This window comes from Coffea eugenioides, chromosome 3 (assembly GCF_003713205.1).
Source record: "Coffea eugenioides isolate CCC68of chromosome 3, Ceug_1.0, whole genome shotgun sequence".
Taxonomy (NCBI): Eukaryota; Viridiplantae; Streptophyta; class Magnoliopsida; order Gentianales; family Rubiaceae; genus Coffea; species Coffea eugenioides.
The window spans coordinates 48,041,290-48,061,530 of NC_040037.1; the positions used below are offsets into that span (position 1 = coordinate 48,041,290).

At 33.3% G+C, this 20,241-nt stretch overlaps 1 protein-coding gene across 1 annotated transcript; it reads right to left on the reverse strand.

Annotated features, from left to right (window-relative positions):
* Positions 1–1,524: 1,524 nt before the first annotated feature.
* Positions 1,525–16,981, reverse strand: LOC113766791 (disease resistance protein At4g27190-like). The gene is made up of 4 exons (XM_027310942.1): positions 16,859–16,981; positions 6,934–9,459; positions 2,011–2,165; positions 1,525–1,927 (listed from the first exon to the last, which is right to left on the reverse strand). The coding sequence occupies exons 1-4, from the start codon at positions 16,979–16,981 to the stop codon at positions 1,768–1,770; spliced, it is 2,964 nt and encodes a 987-aa protein (XP_027166743.1). The 3' UTR covers positions 1,525–1,767.
* Positions 16,982–20,241: the final 3,260 nt, after the last annotated feature.

The window sequence follows — 20,241 nt, forward strand, 5'->3', positions numbered from 1 at the left end:
TCCAAACTATTCTAGTACAATCATCCACAAGAGTTTAAAAAAAATGAGTCCCAAAATTTGAAGGTGTTTGATAAGTCCCCCTATATATCAATATGAACTAAATGAAGAGGAGTCACAGATTTATTAATACTTGGATAAAAACTTGCCCAGAAGTCTTTGCCAAAGGGCACACAGTACATTCTTGGCCAACTTTATTCAAAACGAATATGAGAAAAATTAGGTATAGACACCAACCGATTGTGTAAAGAGTGTCATACCCTTTGATGCCATAGAAAATTGGATCCTGAAACTACATTAGTTTTGACATGACAAGACTCGGCATAGTTTGTGATGAAGTAGTGAAGACCATTCCATTCCTTACCTACCCTAATCAGTTTCCTTGAGCATAGGTCCTGAACAACATAAAAAATTGGAAAAAAAATATAACCACACAATTATGTTCTTTGATGAGATGACTAATAGAAATAAGATTACAATGAAAACCTGAAACATGTAGAATATTATGCAAAGTAATCAGAGAATTTAAATGATGACTATCATGTTCTTGAAGTTGTTTCATAGTGCCTTCGGGTAAGAATATATTATTAGGTGTTTTGGACTTCACTAGATCAAACAAGAAGATTTTATATCCTAGAAAATGATGAGTAGCACTTGTGTCTAGTGACCAAGTGAAGCAAGAGAGGAATTTGGAGTCAAAAATGAGTTGTATTACTAGCAAAATTAACCGGGCCAGAGACTTTTTCACGGTTCAAAAATGATAGGAGCTGCTCATAGTTTACGGCTGTTTAATTGCTAATTGAAGTAGTGGAAACCAAAGAATTTGTTATATCATTTGAACTTGGATCACAGAACACATCACCAGTCAAGGAATTTCTTGGATTCCGTGGTTTAATTTGCTCCGCCATTGTTTCAAGAACTCGACAAGAAGGAATAACAAAAGATTAAAACATGAGGAAATAATAACAAATTCAAATATGGAAAAAAGAGCAAGCAAGATCATTACTCTGATACCATGTCAAAAAGTTTACATAATGCCATGTACAGTCGAGAATATAAACAAAGATAAATTACAAACTTCTAATCTAATGTACTGGAATACCACACTAATTCTATTGTTATCACATAACTAGACCACGTTTGATAACCAAATTCGACACTTAAACTTAATATATTCAAATTTTAACATGTTCAGATGCGTTTAATAACTAAAAATTAAATATTTGAATTAATTAAGTAGTATTAAATTTTCTAGATAAAACTTGCTTCTAAAATTAAGTGATAAGTTAATAATTATCACTGAATGTGATATACAGTTAATTGTATTAGATTTAATATTTAATAATTCAATAACTTAACGGATTCATACTTTAGATTTCAAATTTCAGATTTTAGTTTTCAAACTTTAATTTTATCAAGCACACTCTAATTCTATCTTTATCATGTAGGAATACAAAAATTAATTCTATCCTAATCGTATAGCAATTACAAAAGATAACAAGATAATAGGAGAGATGATAAAGAAAATACGAGTAATATATGCTAGCATTTATTACACAAGCCAGTTATATAGTTTCACAAAATACTACACACCAGTCGACTAGAAATAGTAGTAAATTTTGCACGGGAGTCCGTACGAATTATTCTCTCTCATGAGAAATAGTCACGCACATTAATTAGGGATCCAACAATCCAAGCCCATTCCTTTCGGGAAAAAAAACTATCCAAGCCCATCCCTTATACTAGTTTTCCCCACAGACAATAACAAAATCATTTTAACCTCACAGAGGCAGAGCCATAGTTCTGAAATGGAGCTTGCACTCTCTCATCGAGTGGAGGAGACCAGTTATTCAATGGCATGCTCTGCTTCACCGGCGGTTCTTGAAGTACTTGCTCCAGGTTAGAAAATTGGTCCGTCAACGGCACCTCCCTGGAATGCAAATGTGACAATCACTTACCTAGCAAAAACCTAATTATAAGCTTATGAGGGGTAGAAGGTTATAGGAAAATTACAAGGCAACGTTTTCTTCAAAATTATTTGCATTTGCTTCTAAAGGCTCCCCAGTCTGCAGAATAGCACTTTTATCCTTTAGAGTTTCAGTTCCCTTCCCTTTATCCTTCACGCTTGCCAGATAATTTGCACCAGATACCCCACCTCTATACCGGGCCTGAAAATATGGAAGTGCCTGAGCATCAACATTCTAATCATTACATATGTGTTGTAAAACAAATGACATATTGGACCAGCCTCTAGCTGAACCGTCTCAAACAGAGGGGGAGAATGGGGGGTGGATACAGAGCGTTAGGCAAAGGAAAGATATTGCCAATGGATGATTTTCGGTTTCCAACAGTGACATAAAATTATGCTAATGATATGACATATGTCCTGACATGAATTTTCATCTTTTGCAAGTAAATAGCAGCATCAAGGACTAACTTGAACAGAAATATTGTAGCAGGTTATACCAAGTGAATACCTATGCTAGCAAACTTAATTTTTTTACTATCCTCCTTGATTCCAGGTCCAATGACCTCAGTTCTCTTGCTTCTCTGAACGCTACTCCCTCTTTCCATTCCAGTTGTCTCTCTCCTCCTCGTCCTTCATTCTTCTCTATTTTCCTTTTCTTTATAACACTCCAACTCTCCATCCTGATACTCTCCATTTTTTTTTTGGGGAAAGGGGGGAACACTCCCCTTCTTTCTTGCTCATTCTAGATAATTCATCCTGTTACTCACCCCCACCTCTCTATTTCTCTATCTCTCGTCCTTGTCTTCAAACCAAAATTTCTCCCTCATTCCAATGCCATTGTATAATGATGTTATCTCCACTAATAAGAAGATTGAATAATTCTTAAGATCAAAAGAATTATGCACATTTAAATTCAAGTACAAAATGAATGGGTATGTTTTTGTTCTTGCACTAAGTGGATATGGAGTCAACTCGTAGAATTGTTAAGATTGTATATTCAACTGTTTTGGTTTCTTTAGTCGATATGCGTTTGTCAATTGTGCTACAGTCACGTACTTCACAGTAAAAGTTCAGAAAATTCTCATACAAGCTAAAAACCCACAAAAAATTGATGTTATTATTAATTTATGGAAATTTGCATAAGCATTGATTCCATGGATCTCTTCAGCTACGACAGTCAAATTAGCAAAGTCCAAGCTGAAGGTTGCAAATTGCTATACACCTTCAATCGATAGAAAACATAATATGATTAGGTTTCTCTTCTTACAATTATTTTATAAAGGATGACGTTGCACAGGGTCGACTTCTTCAAACAATGTGGACGTCAAAATCATAAAGAACATTGAGATACACAATTTCATCTCTCAGTGTTCTGCTTCTTCCATTAATGCTGATCATACAAATGTAGGATGCTTAGAAGCACAAGGGGACCCACATGATTGTTTGGTATCTAACTGATTGATTAGTATTTACAAATATTTGATATTTTCAATTAATTAGTCAGTATATTAGATCACTTCCCCTCACAATTAATGTTCTCTGGCAATCTGGAAAGCCAGAAATGACATAGAATTGAATCACAAAAACAAGGAGCCCCAGAAAATCATTGGGAAAACATGTACGTAATGGATGGAGTTTGATGATGCAATCAAAGGAAGGAAAGAAAAGAGGAGCACTCAGGAAACAGCAACACAAAAGAGAACAAATCTAAATCACTAAGTGGATCACAGGTGTGTAGTATTAAACTTCATGTACAGCAGCTAGAGAACTGTCAAATATCTGGAATGGGAATCATTGCAAGGGATCAATCAGGCCAAGTCAAAACAGGCTAGACAATGAAGGAAAGGAAGCAAGGGAAGCTGGTGCAAGATCATGCAGAGGCAGTGAAGCTAGTAATCATTAAAACAGCTGAGCAAGGGTGAAGAAGCACACGAATAGAAGTGAAGACATCAAGTCCCTCGGATTACTATTTTCACAGTGCTTTTGTGTGTTTTGTACGCAGATAAAAATGATATTATTACATCTCTTAGCAATTATGCTCTAAGCATACATCAGGATGAAGAATGGGTTATTCCTGCTTCTGTGCATACATCAGGCACTTCTGTATAGTTTTTTGGACCTTTGTCCATTGCTCATTGGACCATTGTCCATATATTGTATATTTTGGCTTTACTAATACAACTACCGTTTCGACCACGAAAAAAAAAGTCAATATATTAGACTTTTGAAGGGCATTTTGAAACTTAAAGACATAATTGCTCTGGTAATTTATGCTCAGTGTTCGGATGGGGCAGACAACAATAGCCAGCTTTATCATCCTCACAGTTACAGGTCACGGAATAAGATACGATTTTTAGCCTTTTACAACTAATGGAAAATAAAGACTTTAGGCCAAGTAAAATTAATGTGAAGGTTCCTAACTTTTATGCAAGATTCCAGTTAGACGTCAAATTATTCTAAAGTTTTATCAAAATTTCAGTTTCTCTTAAACAAATATCTGATGTTAATCCAATATTTTCCAGTTTCTACTCTAAATATTTTATGTCAATTTAAGGTCAAACAGCAATCGTTTCAACACGTATTTGAAACAAAATTCATAAATTTGTTGCTGATAGTTTGTCATCACTAAATTAAGAGTTTGTTTATTATGCCATGTAGATTCTGTTTTTTTTTAAAAAAAGCCAAATATAATTGATAGCTTGTAGTTTATTGAATTAATCTTTCCTATAAACTGTTAGTTTTGGATGAATAATACTATATAAAATTTGAATTTGAAATTCAACTTTACATACATGTCATGAATTCAACAATGATAATATATACACTGTTCGTTTTACTCTAATTTGTTACCATTGTATTTGTCTTGTAACTTAGGTGCACTGGAATATTCTTTTGTTTCATACCATGATGTCTTTGTTTTTTAATAATGCTTGGTGAATGTGGTAAATGTATGAAAGTCAAGAATAGGATAACAGCCATGACTTTGCTAAACGTGCCTACTTGATTTGTGAAAATTCAAAGAATAAATTTGGGTCGATAGTAAAAGATTAAGGATTAAATTGACGAAATAAAAATTATCGTAAAATTATACAAAAGTAATATTAGGGTGCAAAACAATGTTCCTATATCCATGCCTAAAGTGAATCTCTTATACCTACCCAAAAAACGGGGGAAACCATTAGTTTGAATAACATGAGCATTAGAAAAGGCGATTAATGAGTCCACCTATAAAAAACGATTATAAATCAACCACATTTTTAAGCAATAGACACAATTATAAGAATTTCTAAAATCAATAAAATGGGTCATATCTTAATTTGTTTCTATTATTTAAGTCATAAGTCATTTAATATATGATTTTTTTGATTAATTTATATGAAAAAAAAAGATCATGTGGACTCTATTCTGGTAGGTAAACAAAATGGTAAATAATAATAGCCTCGCTTTAGTTTTAAGAAACGTTAGATAGCACCCCTTAAGTTTCATAATAACAAAGACCTCCTTTCCTTGTGTTCTTTCTATCATTATCATTAGCAAGTGCATGTGAACAAATTTATTACTTTCCTTTTGCATTCCTTAGTTTTTTTCCTTTGTCATCTTTCCGTTTTTTCTTTTTTCGTGTTTCCCAAAACATCCATGCTTCTTATGCACTTGTAATGCATTCTAGAATCCGACTGAAGTCATAGTTGATTATATCTGGAAAAAGCATGGCCAAACACGGGACAGAGTTGACCAAAATAGTTCTCAAGGCTAAAATATAATTCAAAAGGTAAATGAAATAATACAAAAGTTTTCTCTTACTAATTAAAGTAATTGTTTTCTTTAGATTGTAAAAAGACCTAACCCCACTTTTCTAAAATAAATAATATTAGAAGGAGGTGGCCTTGGGTAAGTTTAACATAGTACTTGCTCATCCATAAATCTTCAAGTATATGCATGAGCTTAGAATAATGGGTAATTTAAGACAAAATACATTGGTAATCCGATAAATACTTAAACATTAAATGCTAGTGTTTTAGGTTTTAACCAATTTAATCCCTTATCTATAATCACCACTATTTTAGTCCCTTATTTTAAAAATTAAAATCTTGAAGCTCTAATGAGAATATGAAAACTTCTTACGGCATTAGTTATATGCATGGCATGTATACCATAAAAATGACTGTTTTGATCCATTATCATTAGGGTAGTGTTCAATTTTGTCATTTTAGTAACTTAAACCCCCATTTTTCAAAATGATGTCAATGTAAGACTTTTACTGGGAAATAAGACAACTTTAATGGAGCCAAATCTGTACACTACAAGTCTATCTTTGAGAAAAAAAAAGAAAAAAAAGAAAAGGACAAAACATGCAAAGGTAAAACATGTAGTCGAAGGTAGGTCAGATGTTGTTAACTCCCATTGATGAAACGTTAGACAACCTCAATGTAGGACTTTTATTGGGAAATTATCAAATGTTGTTAGCTTCCATTGATAAATTTACACTAGGGAAGGTTGGTAAATTTGTCTAACTACAAATTACAAACCAGGATGGAGGTTTTTTATTATTTTTAAATCTTCAAGGGAGGTCTTCATTTTTTTTTTTTTAACAAACTAGAGGGGAGACTGTTGTGATTTACCCTATACAGAATTTAAGGAGGCATTTTCAACATGGAAGGACATAAACCTTTTTCAATAAACCATATCAAAATTGAAGAAACAATTTATAGTCATTTTTGTTTTGGGAAATAAGAAATAATTTAGTTAATTTAACATTGTACTATAAGATGGAATTAAACACTAAGTAAAAACTCATCTTTGAAAGGAATTAAGTTTTTAAAGAATATTTAGGGAGGGGGTAATATATAAGCAGGTTTTCAAATATGAAACCAATTTAAAAAATCAGAAAAAGAATCATAGTCAGACAAGTAATTTGCCTTCCCTTTTGGTTTTTGAAAAGGAGCAACTGAGCAGGTAGGGAACGTTACCTCGTTGTCTGGTCGCGGCCACTCGATTCCTGTCATTGCATCATGACCATGAGTTACAGGAACAGTTGAATTCGAAAAGTTTACTTCCCCTCCCCGCGGTGGTTGATATTGCCTCTGAAGAAGTAACTCAATCCGATTATTTACATTCTCAAATTGAGTTACATTTTCAAAATTAGAGAACCCTGCTTTTATTCGATTAACAAAGTAGTCAATGCTTCCGTTGTTGATTTCTAAGACAATAGTCAACTCCTCGAGCTTGTTAAGGTGTTTAGCTGTGGAAAATGTCTCCGATGTTTGCCTTTCAAGAGAATCTCGGTCCGGACTGGGATTGCACGCTCCAGGGCCCAATGAAAACCTCAAGCAGATCAGATTAACCAAACTGCTAATTTCTTCTGGTAAACAGCGGATTAAAGTGCCTCGAATATCAAGAACTTCGAGCTTCCTGAGTTTCTGTATTCCAGGTGGGAGCTGTTGTAATTTACCACAATTGTTGAGGTATAAACTCTGAAGCGCTGTCAGGGAAGAGAGACAGGTGGACAACAATTTCATTCCCAAGCTATTCAGTGCCAAAACTCGAAGTGTCTTCATATATCTGAAGAATGATTCCTGAATGATTTCCAATTCTGGATTGAGTAGCAGAAATAGCGTTGACATGCGCTTAGATTCTGGGTTGACAGGTAACTTTACTGATTTACTTTGCATCAAAGAAACCCTTCTAGCCTTCTTCCATTCGGCCTCTTCTAGGTGTCCCGGGACTCCTGACTTGACAAATGATGTTTCACGTTCCTCCCCAGGGAAAGGTGTTTCAAGTGCAACTCTCCTGCAGTTTATTGGCATCTTGACATGCCGTTTAGAGCATTTCTGCAAGAGATGATGCATTGTCAGCTCGTTGAGTACAGTGCGTCCTTCGCTGCGTGCAGCAGCAAATGAAGAACCAGGACACCATAGAAATCCTTCAGCTTTCCAACATTCGACCAAAATATCTATGGGAATTGGGAACACTTTCGGAAACAATGCTGCATAAAGTACGCACTTTCGATCATTCTCTTTCAAGTTATCATAGGCTATATGAAAAGCCAGTTTTACTCCTCCTAATTCCGGAAGGTCAATGACATTAACATCTGCTTTCAATCTTTGATTCAAACCTTCCCAGCAATCTTCTTGTTCGCATTTCAGCGATCGTGCTATGGATGTGATGACTCCTGGAAGCCCACCAAGCTCCTCAACGATCATGTCACCTAGATCTCTATTTTCTTCACAAAGTTTTTCATCAGCAATGATCTTATCAAACAATATCCTTGAATCTTGGGGTGATAGCTTCTCTAATTCGATTTTTTTGTGGCATTTAAAATTCTTCAGGAGATATGGGTCTTTAGCTTCAATGATGACTTTCCCGTGCTCGTGTTCTTCAGAGATTCCAATGTCCTCAAGCTCAATTGATGGAGAGAACCCGTCAAAAAGCAGCAAATATGATTTCTCACGTAGTGCTCTAGATATTGCTTCTTTTTTTCCACTTCCACCTTTCTGCCCAGCTAAGTCCAGACGCTGAAGAATTTTGTCTTGTATGTCAGTGGTGATGTCCTCTGGCTCGGGCAGACGAGTTGGAAAGGTCACCCAAATGACGCAGTCCAATTCCAGGCCGGGAGGGCATTGAACCAACCGGTTATTTAAGTTTCTCAAAATATTTGTTTTTCCAACTTGTGGTTCTCCGTGGATGATAATCCTCTTGCAGTCTGCGTCACATAAACAAACCACCAGGCTATCAAGGACCGCTTGATGTGAAGGCACATGAGTTAGTTCTTTAGCACTCTGTCTTACAACAATTTCTGGATTTATCCGACTAGTAACATGCTCAAGTGTAATCTTATTTTCGAGTTCAGTGACTTCAGTCATAAACTTGCGAACGTTTTTATCGAGCCTTGCAAGTCTGTAGAATGTTCGGATATAAAATCTGTTGTTCCAACGTTTGGAAGCGGCTGACAATTCACCAACCGGGATTTGGTTTCCAGCTTCTCTGTTTGCACCTGATTCAAGTCCAACTAGCTTTTTGTATCGGTTGACGATTCTCTCTTGGTAATGTTTCAATATCCGATCTTTCTCTTTAAGACAAGCTTCGTAATTATCGTTTTTCTGTCTGGTCACCGATTGACGATTTATATCGTCATTGAGCACCTTCCAACTTGAACAGAGACTAACCACTCGATTATTTAGAATTTCAAAATTGTGGGGTAAATCTATGACATGCCTTCTTGCGTGCTTTGCGTACAGAAAGAAGCCTTTAGCATCATCGTGTCCAGCCGCAACGGCTTGCCCAACTGGCGGCGGAACTGGCATCCTGCAAACTGCAAACTTATCTTGAGCAATCCTAGACTGGAATTTTTCAATGATTCCAAACACCGCGCCAAGCACGGGTATATTGCTCTTATATACATGCAGAACATATTTCGATGTTGTAGATTGTTTGTATTTTTGTTTTGCCGGGTACTTATTTAAGTCGATATTCCTAATTAAAGCTACATTTCTTATCTATTTTTGTTGGACAATACAGCATTGAAGTATTAACAAATCCATTGTTGTGTGGAAATTTGAAAATTTACCTATTAACTAAGCTATTGGGGGGAGGGAATTCAGGTGACAATCAGAGTCTTATTCTTTTAAATAAATTTTAGATTAGGATTTTTTAGTCAATGAGTTTTAAAAGCTGACACTCAAATGTGGATTTTAGAATGTATTGAATCATCGAACTTGATAATCAAATGACAATTTAATCCATTAATTCTTTTCAATTAGTTTACATGACTTTAGCTAGAAAATCTACTTCCACATATATAGATTTTACATACAAGATTGCACATTGATTTTGCCAACGAATACATTTTTTCAAGCACAAACACATACACTTACGTTTGCCCTAGCATTCATGTCACTTTTCCCTTTTTTGTTTAGAAGAGAAATATTTTGTAGTCATTATTTTTATCTTAAGCTCTTGAATTAGTTACTTATACATTACCTTCTTGAATCCACTTTAGTTACACTTAGCCCCTAACCTATGTTTTTAAAATCAGGCTGGACTGGTCGGTCCGATCGATCGAACCGAAAACCAATCAATCATTCGATTCGTGTCTCTTTAATAAACCATTAATTAAAGACCCGATCAAAGATCGAGTTTGACCGGAAATCGGTTAAAACCAGGTTTTTCCAAATTTTCCATTCTAATGTTTTTTTTTTTTTGAATAACAACCACCACCAAATAGCAAAGTAGAATCAAGTCAGTAAGAAAGCATTGTGTTTTTGTCAGAATCTCATGCGACATCCTTTGTGCTAAATTGAGGAAATTTTTCTTAAAAAAGGTCGTATAACTTCAAAACATCCAAACTTTAAATAAAAAAAAAAAGGAAAAAAGGGGCTTGACTCACTACCATTGCTTCTTCTTCTTCTTCTTCCCTTTTTTCCAACTCCTTTGATATTTGAATAGCACCAAGAATTAGTGTCGAACAAAGCTAGAAATCCAAATTAGGAGAAATTTTTCATTCTCTAAATTCACTAAACCCCATTTCATGCAACTAACTTTGCAAAGATTTGAAATCAAATGGAGGGAAAAAAAAAGAAGGGAAAGAGAACAGATAAGAGGGAAAAAGGAAAATAATGAAGAAAAAGAGAGTTTTCATATGTGTTTGATGTGCTCCAAGAGTTGCCGGCTTTTGGAGTATACTCTGGGGATTAGGTTTGTTTAGTCAGTAAAAGTCAATTGACTTCTTGACAAAAGACGAAGCTCATTTCTCAATTTCACTTGGGGGTTAGTACACTCTTAGTAGTAGGGTGGTTGAGTGAGTTATAGTCCCACATCGGGGAGGGGGTTGGGGTTTGTTGGGTAGATAAGTCTCCTGAGGCTGCTCCAAGAGTTGCCGGCTTTTGGACTATGCTCTGGGGATTAGGTTTGTTTAGTCAGTAAAAGTCAATTGACTTTTTGACAAAAAATATGTGTTTGATGTGTTTGGTTTGTGTGGGATAAAAGAAAAGGAGAGAATTACTGACCTTATGGTGGAGAGAGAAGAAGGAACAGAGAGAAGAAACAAAGACAAAATGAAAAGGAAATGAAGAAGGAAGAGGCGGCTGCTGACGAAAGGAAGCATTAGGTTTAGCAATTATTAGCTTTAGATGCCCTCAAATTTTTTTATAAGTTCATTTTGACCCCATATTGTTTTAGTAAAGTACAAAATTAACCTATTACATTTTTTAAATTACATTTTTTACCTATAACTTTTATTTTTTTTTAACTGGAATCCTTTTGGGTTAAATCTAAACTCATCAAATATGTATGTAAAGTTATAAACTATCAATTACAGGAAAATTTTTATATATTATATTGAGTATATATTATTTATATATATTTTATGACATATTTATTATATCATTCGATTTGACCTTTAGACTAACCGATCGAATCCATCGACCCCTGACTCCTGAGTTCTGCTAAATCACTGCCCGAGCCAAGTTTTAAAACATAGCCCCTAACCAATGTAATAGGCATTTTGACCGGGTAAAAATTTCTTTGAATACATATGAAAAACAAAAATGAGATCGACCCTTTTGGACAATAGATTTTGTGAAATAAAACTACTCCCTTATTTCATTTCTAATGTCTTTATATACTCCTCTGAATTTTATTTTATTTTGGTTTGAGTCGATTGGAGTATTGCAAAGATCATTCTATTTTCCTTAATCAAACTATACATCAACAATGTTGGTTTCTAGAACTAAGTACCAATGAAAGGAAAGGAACGTTCCCAAAACCCAATTTAGTTAGTACTTAGTAGAGATATTAGATAGGTGACCATCAAATCCCTAATTCGACTCTTAACTTCTCCTCATTTTTTTTTTCTTTTATTTTGTAGACTTGAAGTCCTCGATGATTATGAAAAAAAAATTAAAAAAATAAAGAAAAATTAATGGGACACTTTCCAGTCCATGCTCCATTCCAGCCTATGATTGCTTTCCGGCTCCTTGCTTCCCTATTCGACTTATCTTCCAGTCTGAAATACTTTTGCTGTGTCTAAGTCTCGCGGCTTCGGATCCTCTGTCCAGTTTTCTGTTTCTAGGTCCCCGTCTAAGTACGATTTCATTTCTTATCAAACAACTGATAATGAAGCCCCCAAAGTATGCTACAAAGCTTTTCTACTTCAGAATCGGTGATACGACACCATAAAGAACACTTTCACCATTGCTCTATAATTGCTGGTCTAAGATAAATCAAGGAGCAAAAGAAGTGAATTAGAAGCCATCATCAACAAGTCTCGACTTACTTATTCTACGTTGGGGATTCTCGTAGAATCAAACAGAAATCAATCCTACAACAAAAGAAAGGCAACATCTATATACCTTCACACCATATATTTTGATTTTTCCTCTCTACGATCCCCACTTTATACCCTACAATCTCCTACGTACTCGTTTGACTTGTCTTTCAACACTTACAGCTTTAATTACCAAACAAATTTTCAACCAAAAAACAATAGATTAGATGGAGAAACTTTTGTTTACCATTGAAGAAAGAGATTGCAAATTTGCCTCGATGGAAACGATCGATTTGCACTCCTTATCCATCCCGATCAGAACACTACACTGACAAAAAGAAATTGAAACAATTGCTGTTCCGCTTTACCGTCTCCTTAATTTCTGGATTTGAAGGCTTTGAGGTTTACCAATTTCCACCATAAGAAGGTAAGTATATGTACATGAACTGGACTGAGTACAGTCAGCGGTTCAACTGCAAATAGGACTGAGTACAGATCTGGCTGCTAGTAATAGGACTCAATCTAAACTGCTCCTTTCAAAATTTAGTATTTTCTTTTTATTTTATAAGATAAATTTGAACAACTACTGATTAAGTCGATGCTACGATTAGATTTGTGACTACAATTAGAGTCCCGAATCCAGCAATCTGAGGTAGACCAAGAAGACAGGCAGTTGACTCCACAGCTAAAGATAATTAAAAGCTCCCAGCAGGAGTTGAAGCTACAATATATGAGATCTTTTAAAGTACTAATTATACCCTATGCTACGGAATCAAAGAATCAAGCAACAGTATTTGGAAAGATAGAAGAAAAAAATGCTAAGCTGAATCTCAAAAAGCTTGCACACACACCTGGACTTGAAGTAAATTGCCGGACTATTGTGCTGAACCAATGTTGCGCAGCAGATTGCTCACCGAGGATTCCATTCCAAAATCCTTTGCAGAAAACTGCTAAGCGGCTAAGACTTGGTGAAATGATTTGAGTCTCGGAGTCAACGCTCTAAGGCTAGAGAGATTAAGGTCCATCATCGGCAATTCTGATTTAAAAAAGATTAGTGCTGCACAGGTTGGACAGTGACTTATTTACTATTTTTTATTTGCATACGCCATTTAACATATTTTTTTAATTATTTTTTATTTCACGTATATCACATAAAAAAATACTTTAATTTTTTTTAAAAAAAATTATCTCAAATAATCTACTAGCCAAAGACAATGTTTTCATTCCTTTGGTGGACATATCATCTACTACAAGTATTTTGGGTTTCCCCCCTAATTGAGGATCACTTGTGTCCAAATCGGTAAGTTGCTACCCCCAAAAGGTTTCAATGTAGTTAAAACAATAGATCGTGGGGATTTGTGGCACTTTGCTCTTTCTCCCTAGGATACTAGGGTAAAATGCGTATATCTAAAGTATAAGAGATCAAATGTGACTATCAACAAATTACAAGGTATATAGTATAATTAACCCCTTTTTTCTTTAATTGGTCGGGTGTTAGTTGTCATTTGCTTTTCGTGGATAAGCTTCATATTCAATTTTGTCTGCATGACCATATTTTCTCCTTTACAAGAAATGCAACTTGCTTTACTGATGCTTTTTTTAAAAAAAAAAAATTTCCCCAATCACCATTGACTTCAAGTCGTTTTGTATCTACCCATTAGATTTTGTTGTTTTCTCTGACTTACTGCATGTGCGATTAATAGCTTTTTATTTTAAAATATTGAAATTGATTTTAATTTGAAATGGACATCAATATGATGTTGATGAGTCAAGAGATGCAATTTGTTCAAATTTTCAAAAACTCAAATTTTCAATTTTACCAATTGCATTGTATCATATTTTACTATACTCTGATCTATTCTTAATTACAAAAAACATGATTCTCGAAATTAAAGTTTTTTTGGTATTTATTAGACTTCATATTTAACTCTGATCTTGGGGGATGGGGCGGTGCTACTATCTGCTGGTGGTGGCTATGGGAGGGGTTTGGATAGAGGGTTGTAGGAGGTTTGGGGAAGGGAGGGAAAAAAAACCTATGCAATAAACAGTAATGTTTCATTTCATTACTGTAATTGATTTTATTTTGTAGTAGTCAACAAGTGGACGTTGATGATTCCATAATTGAATTTGTTTCAAATTTTCAAATTTCAAAATGTCAAATTTTACCAATCTCAATATGTCGGGTACTTTTCCTCGGGGCTTATTATTTGTAAGATTGAACTATAGAATTATTGAATTCGTTAAGTCTATAAATTATAGTTCACCATAGGCAACTTGGAAATATCACAAGGGTTAACTACTTTTCTCAAAAGAGTTATTATCCCTTGACCCCCTTAACGTTTGATGTCACTATCAATTTGCTTCCTTAACGTTATCTTTTAGTCACTTTACCCCCAAAACTGACAATCAAACTTAACCGAGTTTGTTAATTAAAGTGAAAAGACATGTTTAACCCTTAAATTTATTATCACTTTACCTCCATAAACTATAGTCTCATTATCAATTTACCCCCTAGAGTTATTTTTTAGATAATTTATCTTACCATTAAACCAATTTAGCAAATTAAAAAAACTTTAGAGGCAAATAGCCTCCTCTTTCCATAATAAAAATAATAAAAATTTAGAGTGGTTCTTCTCCTTTTTAATATTAAGAAAAAAAGTCAAAAAATTAATTTCTTTCTTCTTGGCAATCTTATTAATATTGAAAAAAATAGAAAGATGGAGAGAGGGAGGGGAGAGGGAGAGAGAGAGCTCAATTCTTTTTTTAAAAATTATAAATAAGAAAGAATTGAATACTTTTGTTATTTTAAAATTATTTCACTTTTCTATTTACTACCAAATTCCAATCCTAATCTCGACAACCTTAAAGTAATACGATAATATTAGACTTTTCTTTATTTTCTTTCTTTGCAAAATCTAATTTTTTGTCTCCTTCTTTCCCATGCCTTTTTCTTTTCCGAGTATTAACAAGTATGAAAAAAAGAAATTTGAAAAAATCCTTTTACTTTTATGTTTTTCGATCTCTTAGAGTGAAAAGAAAGGAAGAATAATCATTCCAATTTTTTTATTTTTAATTATATATAAAAAGGGGTAAATATATTTAAAATTTTTTAACCATATTAGTTAGATTAATGATGAGGAAAAATGTCTAGAAAATAATGTTAGAAACTAAAGTGATTGTATCACTGTGATCTAAACGAATAAAGTGATAATAATAATGTAGTAATACTATAAAATAAAAGGGTATTTTTGTCCAAAATTTCTTAACATGTTGAGTTGAATTACTTATGGGGTAAAGTGATTAAAAGATAACGTTAGGGAGTAAACTAATAGTAGTAATATAGTTTAAGGGGGTAAGGTGATAATAACCCTTCTCAAAATAATCTTTTTTTTAAATTAGCATAAGCATGTTATTGGTTTAATTTGACAATTCACCAATGGTTGTTATGGTCTTTATGAATTTGATTAGAATGAACATCTCATTTTTGGCATGGACTAAATTATAGATTATCTCTCTTCCAGTTTATTATTAGTCAATAATTGAACTAAAAAATCATCTAATACGCTAAGTCTATAGATGATGACCCGCCTTTGGCAACCTGTGAGAAAACAAAATGAGGGTTGATTATGTTTCCAATATAATGTCATTTTCACCGATATATAACTGTTAATTTCCTAGTTTGCAATATAGTCCCTAACATTATTGTTTTTGCCACTTTATCCCTTCCTTTTATACACGTTTATTGCTAGTGCCAAACCAAATGGTTTACTTATATTGAAACCCCTAAAAAGGTATTGCAAAACTCCCCAAAAGTAAGGACATTTCACTTTAATTTCTAGCTTTAAGTTTGTGCACTTTTCATATAGTAATGAAGATAATTATGTTGCCGAAGCAATTGAAATGACAAAGATATTTATAGCACTGTCGTGGTTTTTATTTTCTTTTGTACTTGTGTTGTTAAAACAATATAAAAGAAAAACATGTCCTTATGCATCAATACTTTTACTGTTTTCTTTTTTCAATACCTTCTCAAAGGAAAGAAAATCACATCAGACATGTTTAGAGTTTATTTTAAATGAAAGAGACCCCTAGCTACTTATTATTTATCCATCTTACCCTTTTTTTATTTTATTTTCTTTTTTGCCTTTGTTTCTATTTATTTTCATCGTTGATCTTTCTTCTTTCTCCTTTTTTTTCGAATTTCTGACATAGTCATCACTTCAATGCTACACGTTAATAACTTCACAAATACAAACTTAAATTTAAAATTAAATAGCTTAAATGTGCTCGTGATAGTAACTTATCAAAAATAGAAATTAGTTATTTCACTATGTTTCTTGAATCTCAGAAAGTTGAAGAATGTATAAACCGGGAACATAATGTTGCTTTTGGAGTATACTTTGCCTTTTAACAATATTGATAGCAGTGTTGTCTTTTATTGTCTATCCAAGGTATTAAATGGCACAAAACTTATTTCAAAAAATAACCTTTTTTTCGGGTAGAAAAAGAAAAATTACACGAACATTTACAGAAAAAAAAACATAAAGCCAAATTTGCGCACAAACTTCAAAACATAATCAAAGATGCCTTTTCATGACTAAATTAACCTGACATGAAAGAAACTTTCCTACCTCTTCTACAGTCTTCTGAGCTTTCACGCGTAATCTTTCTTCTTCAGTAGAAAGAGGAGATTTTCTCATACCACAACAATCAACAGTCTGCCCATATCCATCCTGTCCTTGGGCGTGCTCCATTCATATTTGGGCTAAAATAATTACATGCATTTGTTATTTTCCCTTTTTCAATAACTGGTGTACAAGAAACAAACCAACAGAAATGGACCTTTGTGTGTATGTGCTGTTTAGATTTTACATTGACAGTGCAAAAGATTTTAAGAAGGACACAAGTTAGTGATTGTCATAATTAATGTTTAAATCTTTTTGTTATTCCTCTTGGTATACACTTAAAAAAAATAAATATATCAGGCTTTATATTAAAATCATAAAATTTTGGAAAAGGGATATTAAGAATGCAATATATCTTGCAAAATATGTCTTGTCACAACCTTCTTTTTGACAGAAAAAAATCTTGGAGAAAAGAGTTTTATGTTTCCAAGTGGTAAAACCATTCGTTTAGTGGATATAGAAAAAAGTAGTGATTAACTGATTGATTAGTCAATGGTTAACCTAAATGATGAATTTATAAAACCACTATATTTCACCTTATTTTAATGTATATTTATTTAGTCTGTACTGAAATAAATTAAATTGTTCTTGATCAAAATGATGATTAGTGAACTAATGTGTGGGTTTGCAAGTTGGACCCATACTGGGTTTGCAAGTTGGACCCATACTACATGGGTCTTGAACTAATGTAAAGGTCCAAGGTCTATTTATGTTCTAGTAGAAAAAACAATTCATAATAACCTATTTTGGGCTGCCCAGTTACGAGACTGGCTTTTTGGTTAGCAAACAACCCAAGTTCCACGGGAACTTGCGGAGTTTTTGTTTGAGCCCATAGAATCTAAACCAGTTGATTATGCCCTACTGTTGGCTCAGGTTACCCATGATTTATATATAATTAATTTTAGTTTTTTTTTGGCATTTGCTTTGGGCTAATAAGTATGAAGTGTGGAAATGAGTTAAATAATAGTAAAATTTACCAAAATCAATCATCAATAAAAAAAATGAGCTAGTCTATGAAAAATTTAAGTGCTAATGAAATTTGTATTTAAAATAATAGAAACACCATCGTCATCAATAAATGTATGCAAGGAAAAAAATATGAAGAATAAAAATATCAAATATTTCTATAACCCATTGTTATACAAAAGTAGATAGGTATATATGCATGCAAAGCACATACAAATAGAAAAGCAAAACATTTTCCTGCTCTCAATTTTGATTCCATGCAAAATAATAGATTTTCTCATGTTATATTCCATAAAAAGGTTAAAAGTTTTTTTATTTGTTGTTTCTATTGAATATCTTCTTACATCTTATGATAATTATAAATGGAAGATGATATGTAGAGCCCAGCAAGAAAATATACAAAATGATATGTAAAAGCATTGCAAAAAATTGTAAATAAAGCTCAAAAATAAATTTACAAAAGCAAAATGGAAACAGAAAGCAAGTAATTATTAATGAAATATTGAAGAAAGGGTTACAAGATTTTGTAAGTCCTTGTATGTGAGCATGATGTAGAAAAAAAATACAGATTTTCTAAATCCTAGAAGATTTTGTTGTGATAGAAGTAGTGATATTCAATGTTTTAAAACCTGAACCGTCAATTGAACCGGTGAGGTGAAAGGGTCGAGTTCAACCGGTCGGACCGGTTCAACCTTGGTTCAATGAATTTTTTTAAAAATAATTTATATAAATATATATATGCACAAAATAAGACATGCAATGGACTAATTTAAAACTTTATATGATGAAAAGTTCACTATTTGTGAATAATTTGGATTTTCATAAATAAATTTTTTAAATTATAAGTTAAAACAAATAAATTTCATCTCAATTTCAATTATATCTACCAAAAAAATCTTAAATCCAACCCAAAAATATCACAATATTTTGAAATTATACAAAATTCACATCTATGAGAATTTGACATTGTGAACTTAAATTTTAATTTACGTCTTTGAGATTTAAAGATTGTAAATTAAAAAAGAAAGTTTGGAGTTCGAAAGAAACCAAGAAAATCGAAAATAGAAATGCAAACTTGATAAAAAAACAAAAAATGAGATAAAAGTGAGTGATTGTGGCATTAAATAATTTGGGTTAAAGAAAAATAATTCTTTTTTAACTTTTTTCAATTTAATGGACAAAAACAAAATTAAAAGATAGAAGAAAACATCAATAAATTAAAACTAAAGAAATTTGATTAAAAAGGGAGTAACAAAAGAAAAGATGAGAGAGAATGAGAAAGTTGAAGATTAAAAAGAAAGAGTCATGAGAGGATGAGATTTTGTAAGAAAAATGAAAAAATGAAATATAGATGCTTGTTTGCAAATAAGATGTGATGGTGCAATAGTTACTACATTGGTCTTTTATTGCAAAGCTCTTGAGTTCGAATCTTGATAGAAGCATTTTGCAAAAATTTAAAAAAAAGGAGGGGGGGGGGGGGGGAACTCGAAAACCGGTTCAATATGGTTCAACGGTTTTCACGGTTTTAACCGATTTTTTGGCAAAGTCAACCCAAGCATAGAACCGGACCGGTGCCATGGCCGGTTCGCGGTTCAACCAGTCGAACCGGCCGATCCGGTCCGATTTTCAAAACAGTGATATTAGAGACATGAACGTAGAAATATTAATCATGATAAAGGGAAATTAGTCAACCAGAAGTAATTGTAATCAATCATATTTATTACAAAAGGCATCTCTCTTTTTCAATCATATTCATCAATATAAAATGGAAACCAAAAAATCAACAAAGGGTAAGCAAAAATAGCAAGAGTAAACCTACACAAATAGCCCAAAAAAATTGCAGACCAATATCTGTGCAAAACTTATAATGCGTACAACAATTGGGACAAAAATTGAACGGACAGTAAAACCCATAGGATACCCAAACAATGCCAAAGAAGCGACAAAAAATGCAACAAAAGCATTGGATAAAACTGAAATGAATGGTTCTCAAAGGGTTGTTATACATTGGGAACCAAAGACCAAAGGAAGAAAGGACAAAATGCAAAAAGTCAAAGAAGAAAGAGTTTAGAAGCAATATGTCAGGTTCTGAGATTTAATTACTAGAATAGTTGTCAGAATTCAGAGGAAAGAGAAGGGCGGGAACTAGGACAAGAAGAAGAAAGAGAGAGAGAGAGAGAGAGAGAGAGAGAGAGAGAGAAAAGGGAGAGCATAACAAAAAAGAGAGAGAAAAGAAATGTTTTCTGAATTGGAATTATTACTCAACTCCTTTCTATGCAAAACTACATCGTTGGATTTAAACTGATAGTTAGACTCTTAATTGTACAAAATCTCCTCTTTTTATTGAAGAAAAAGTATGCGTG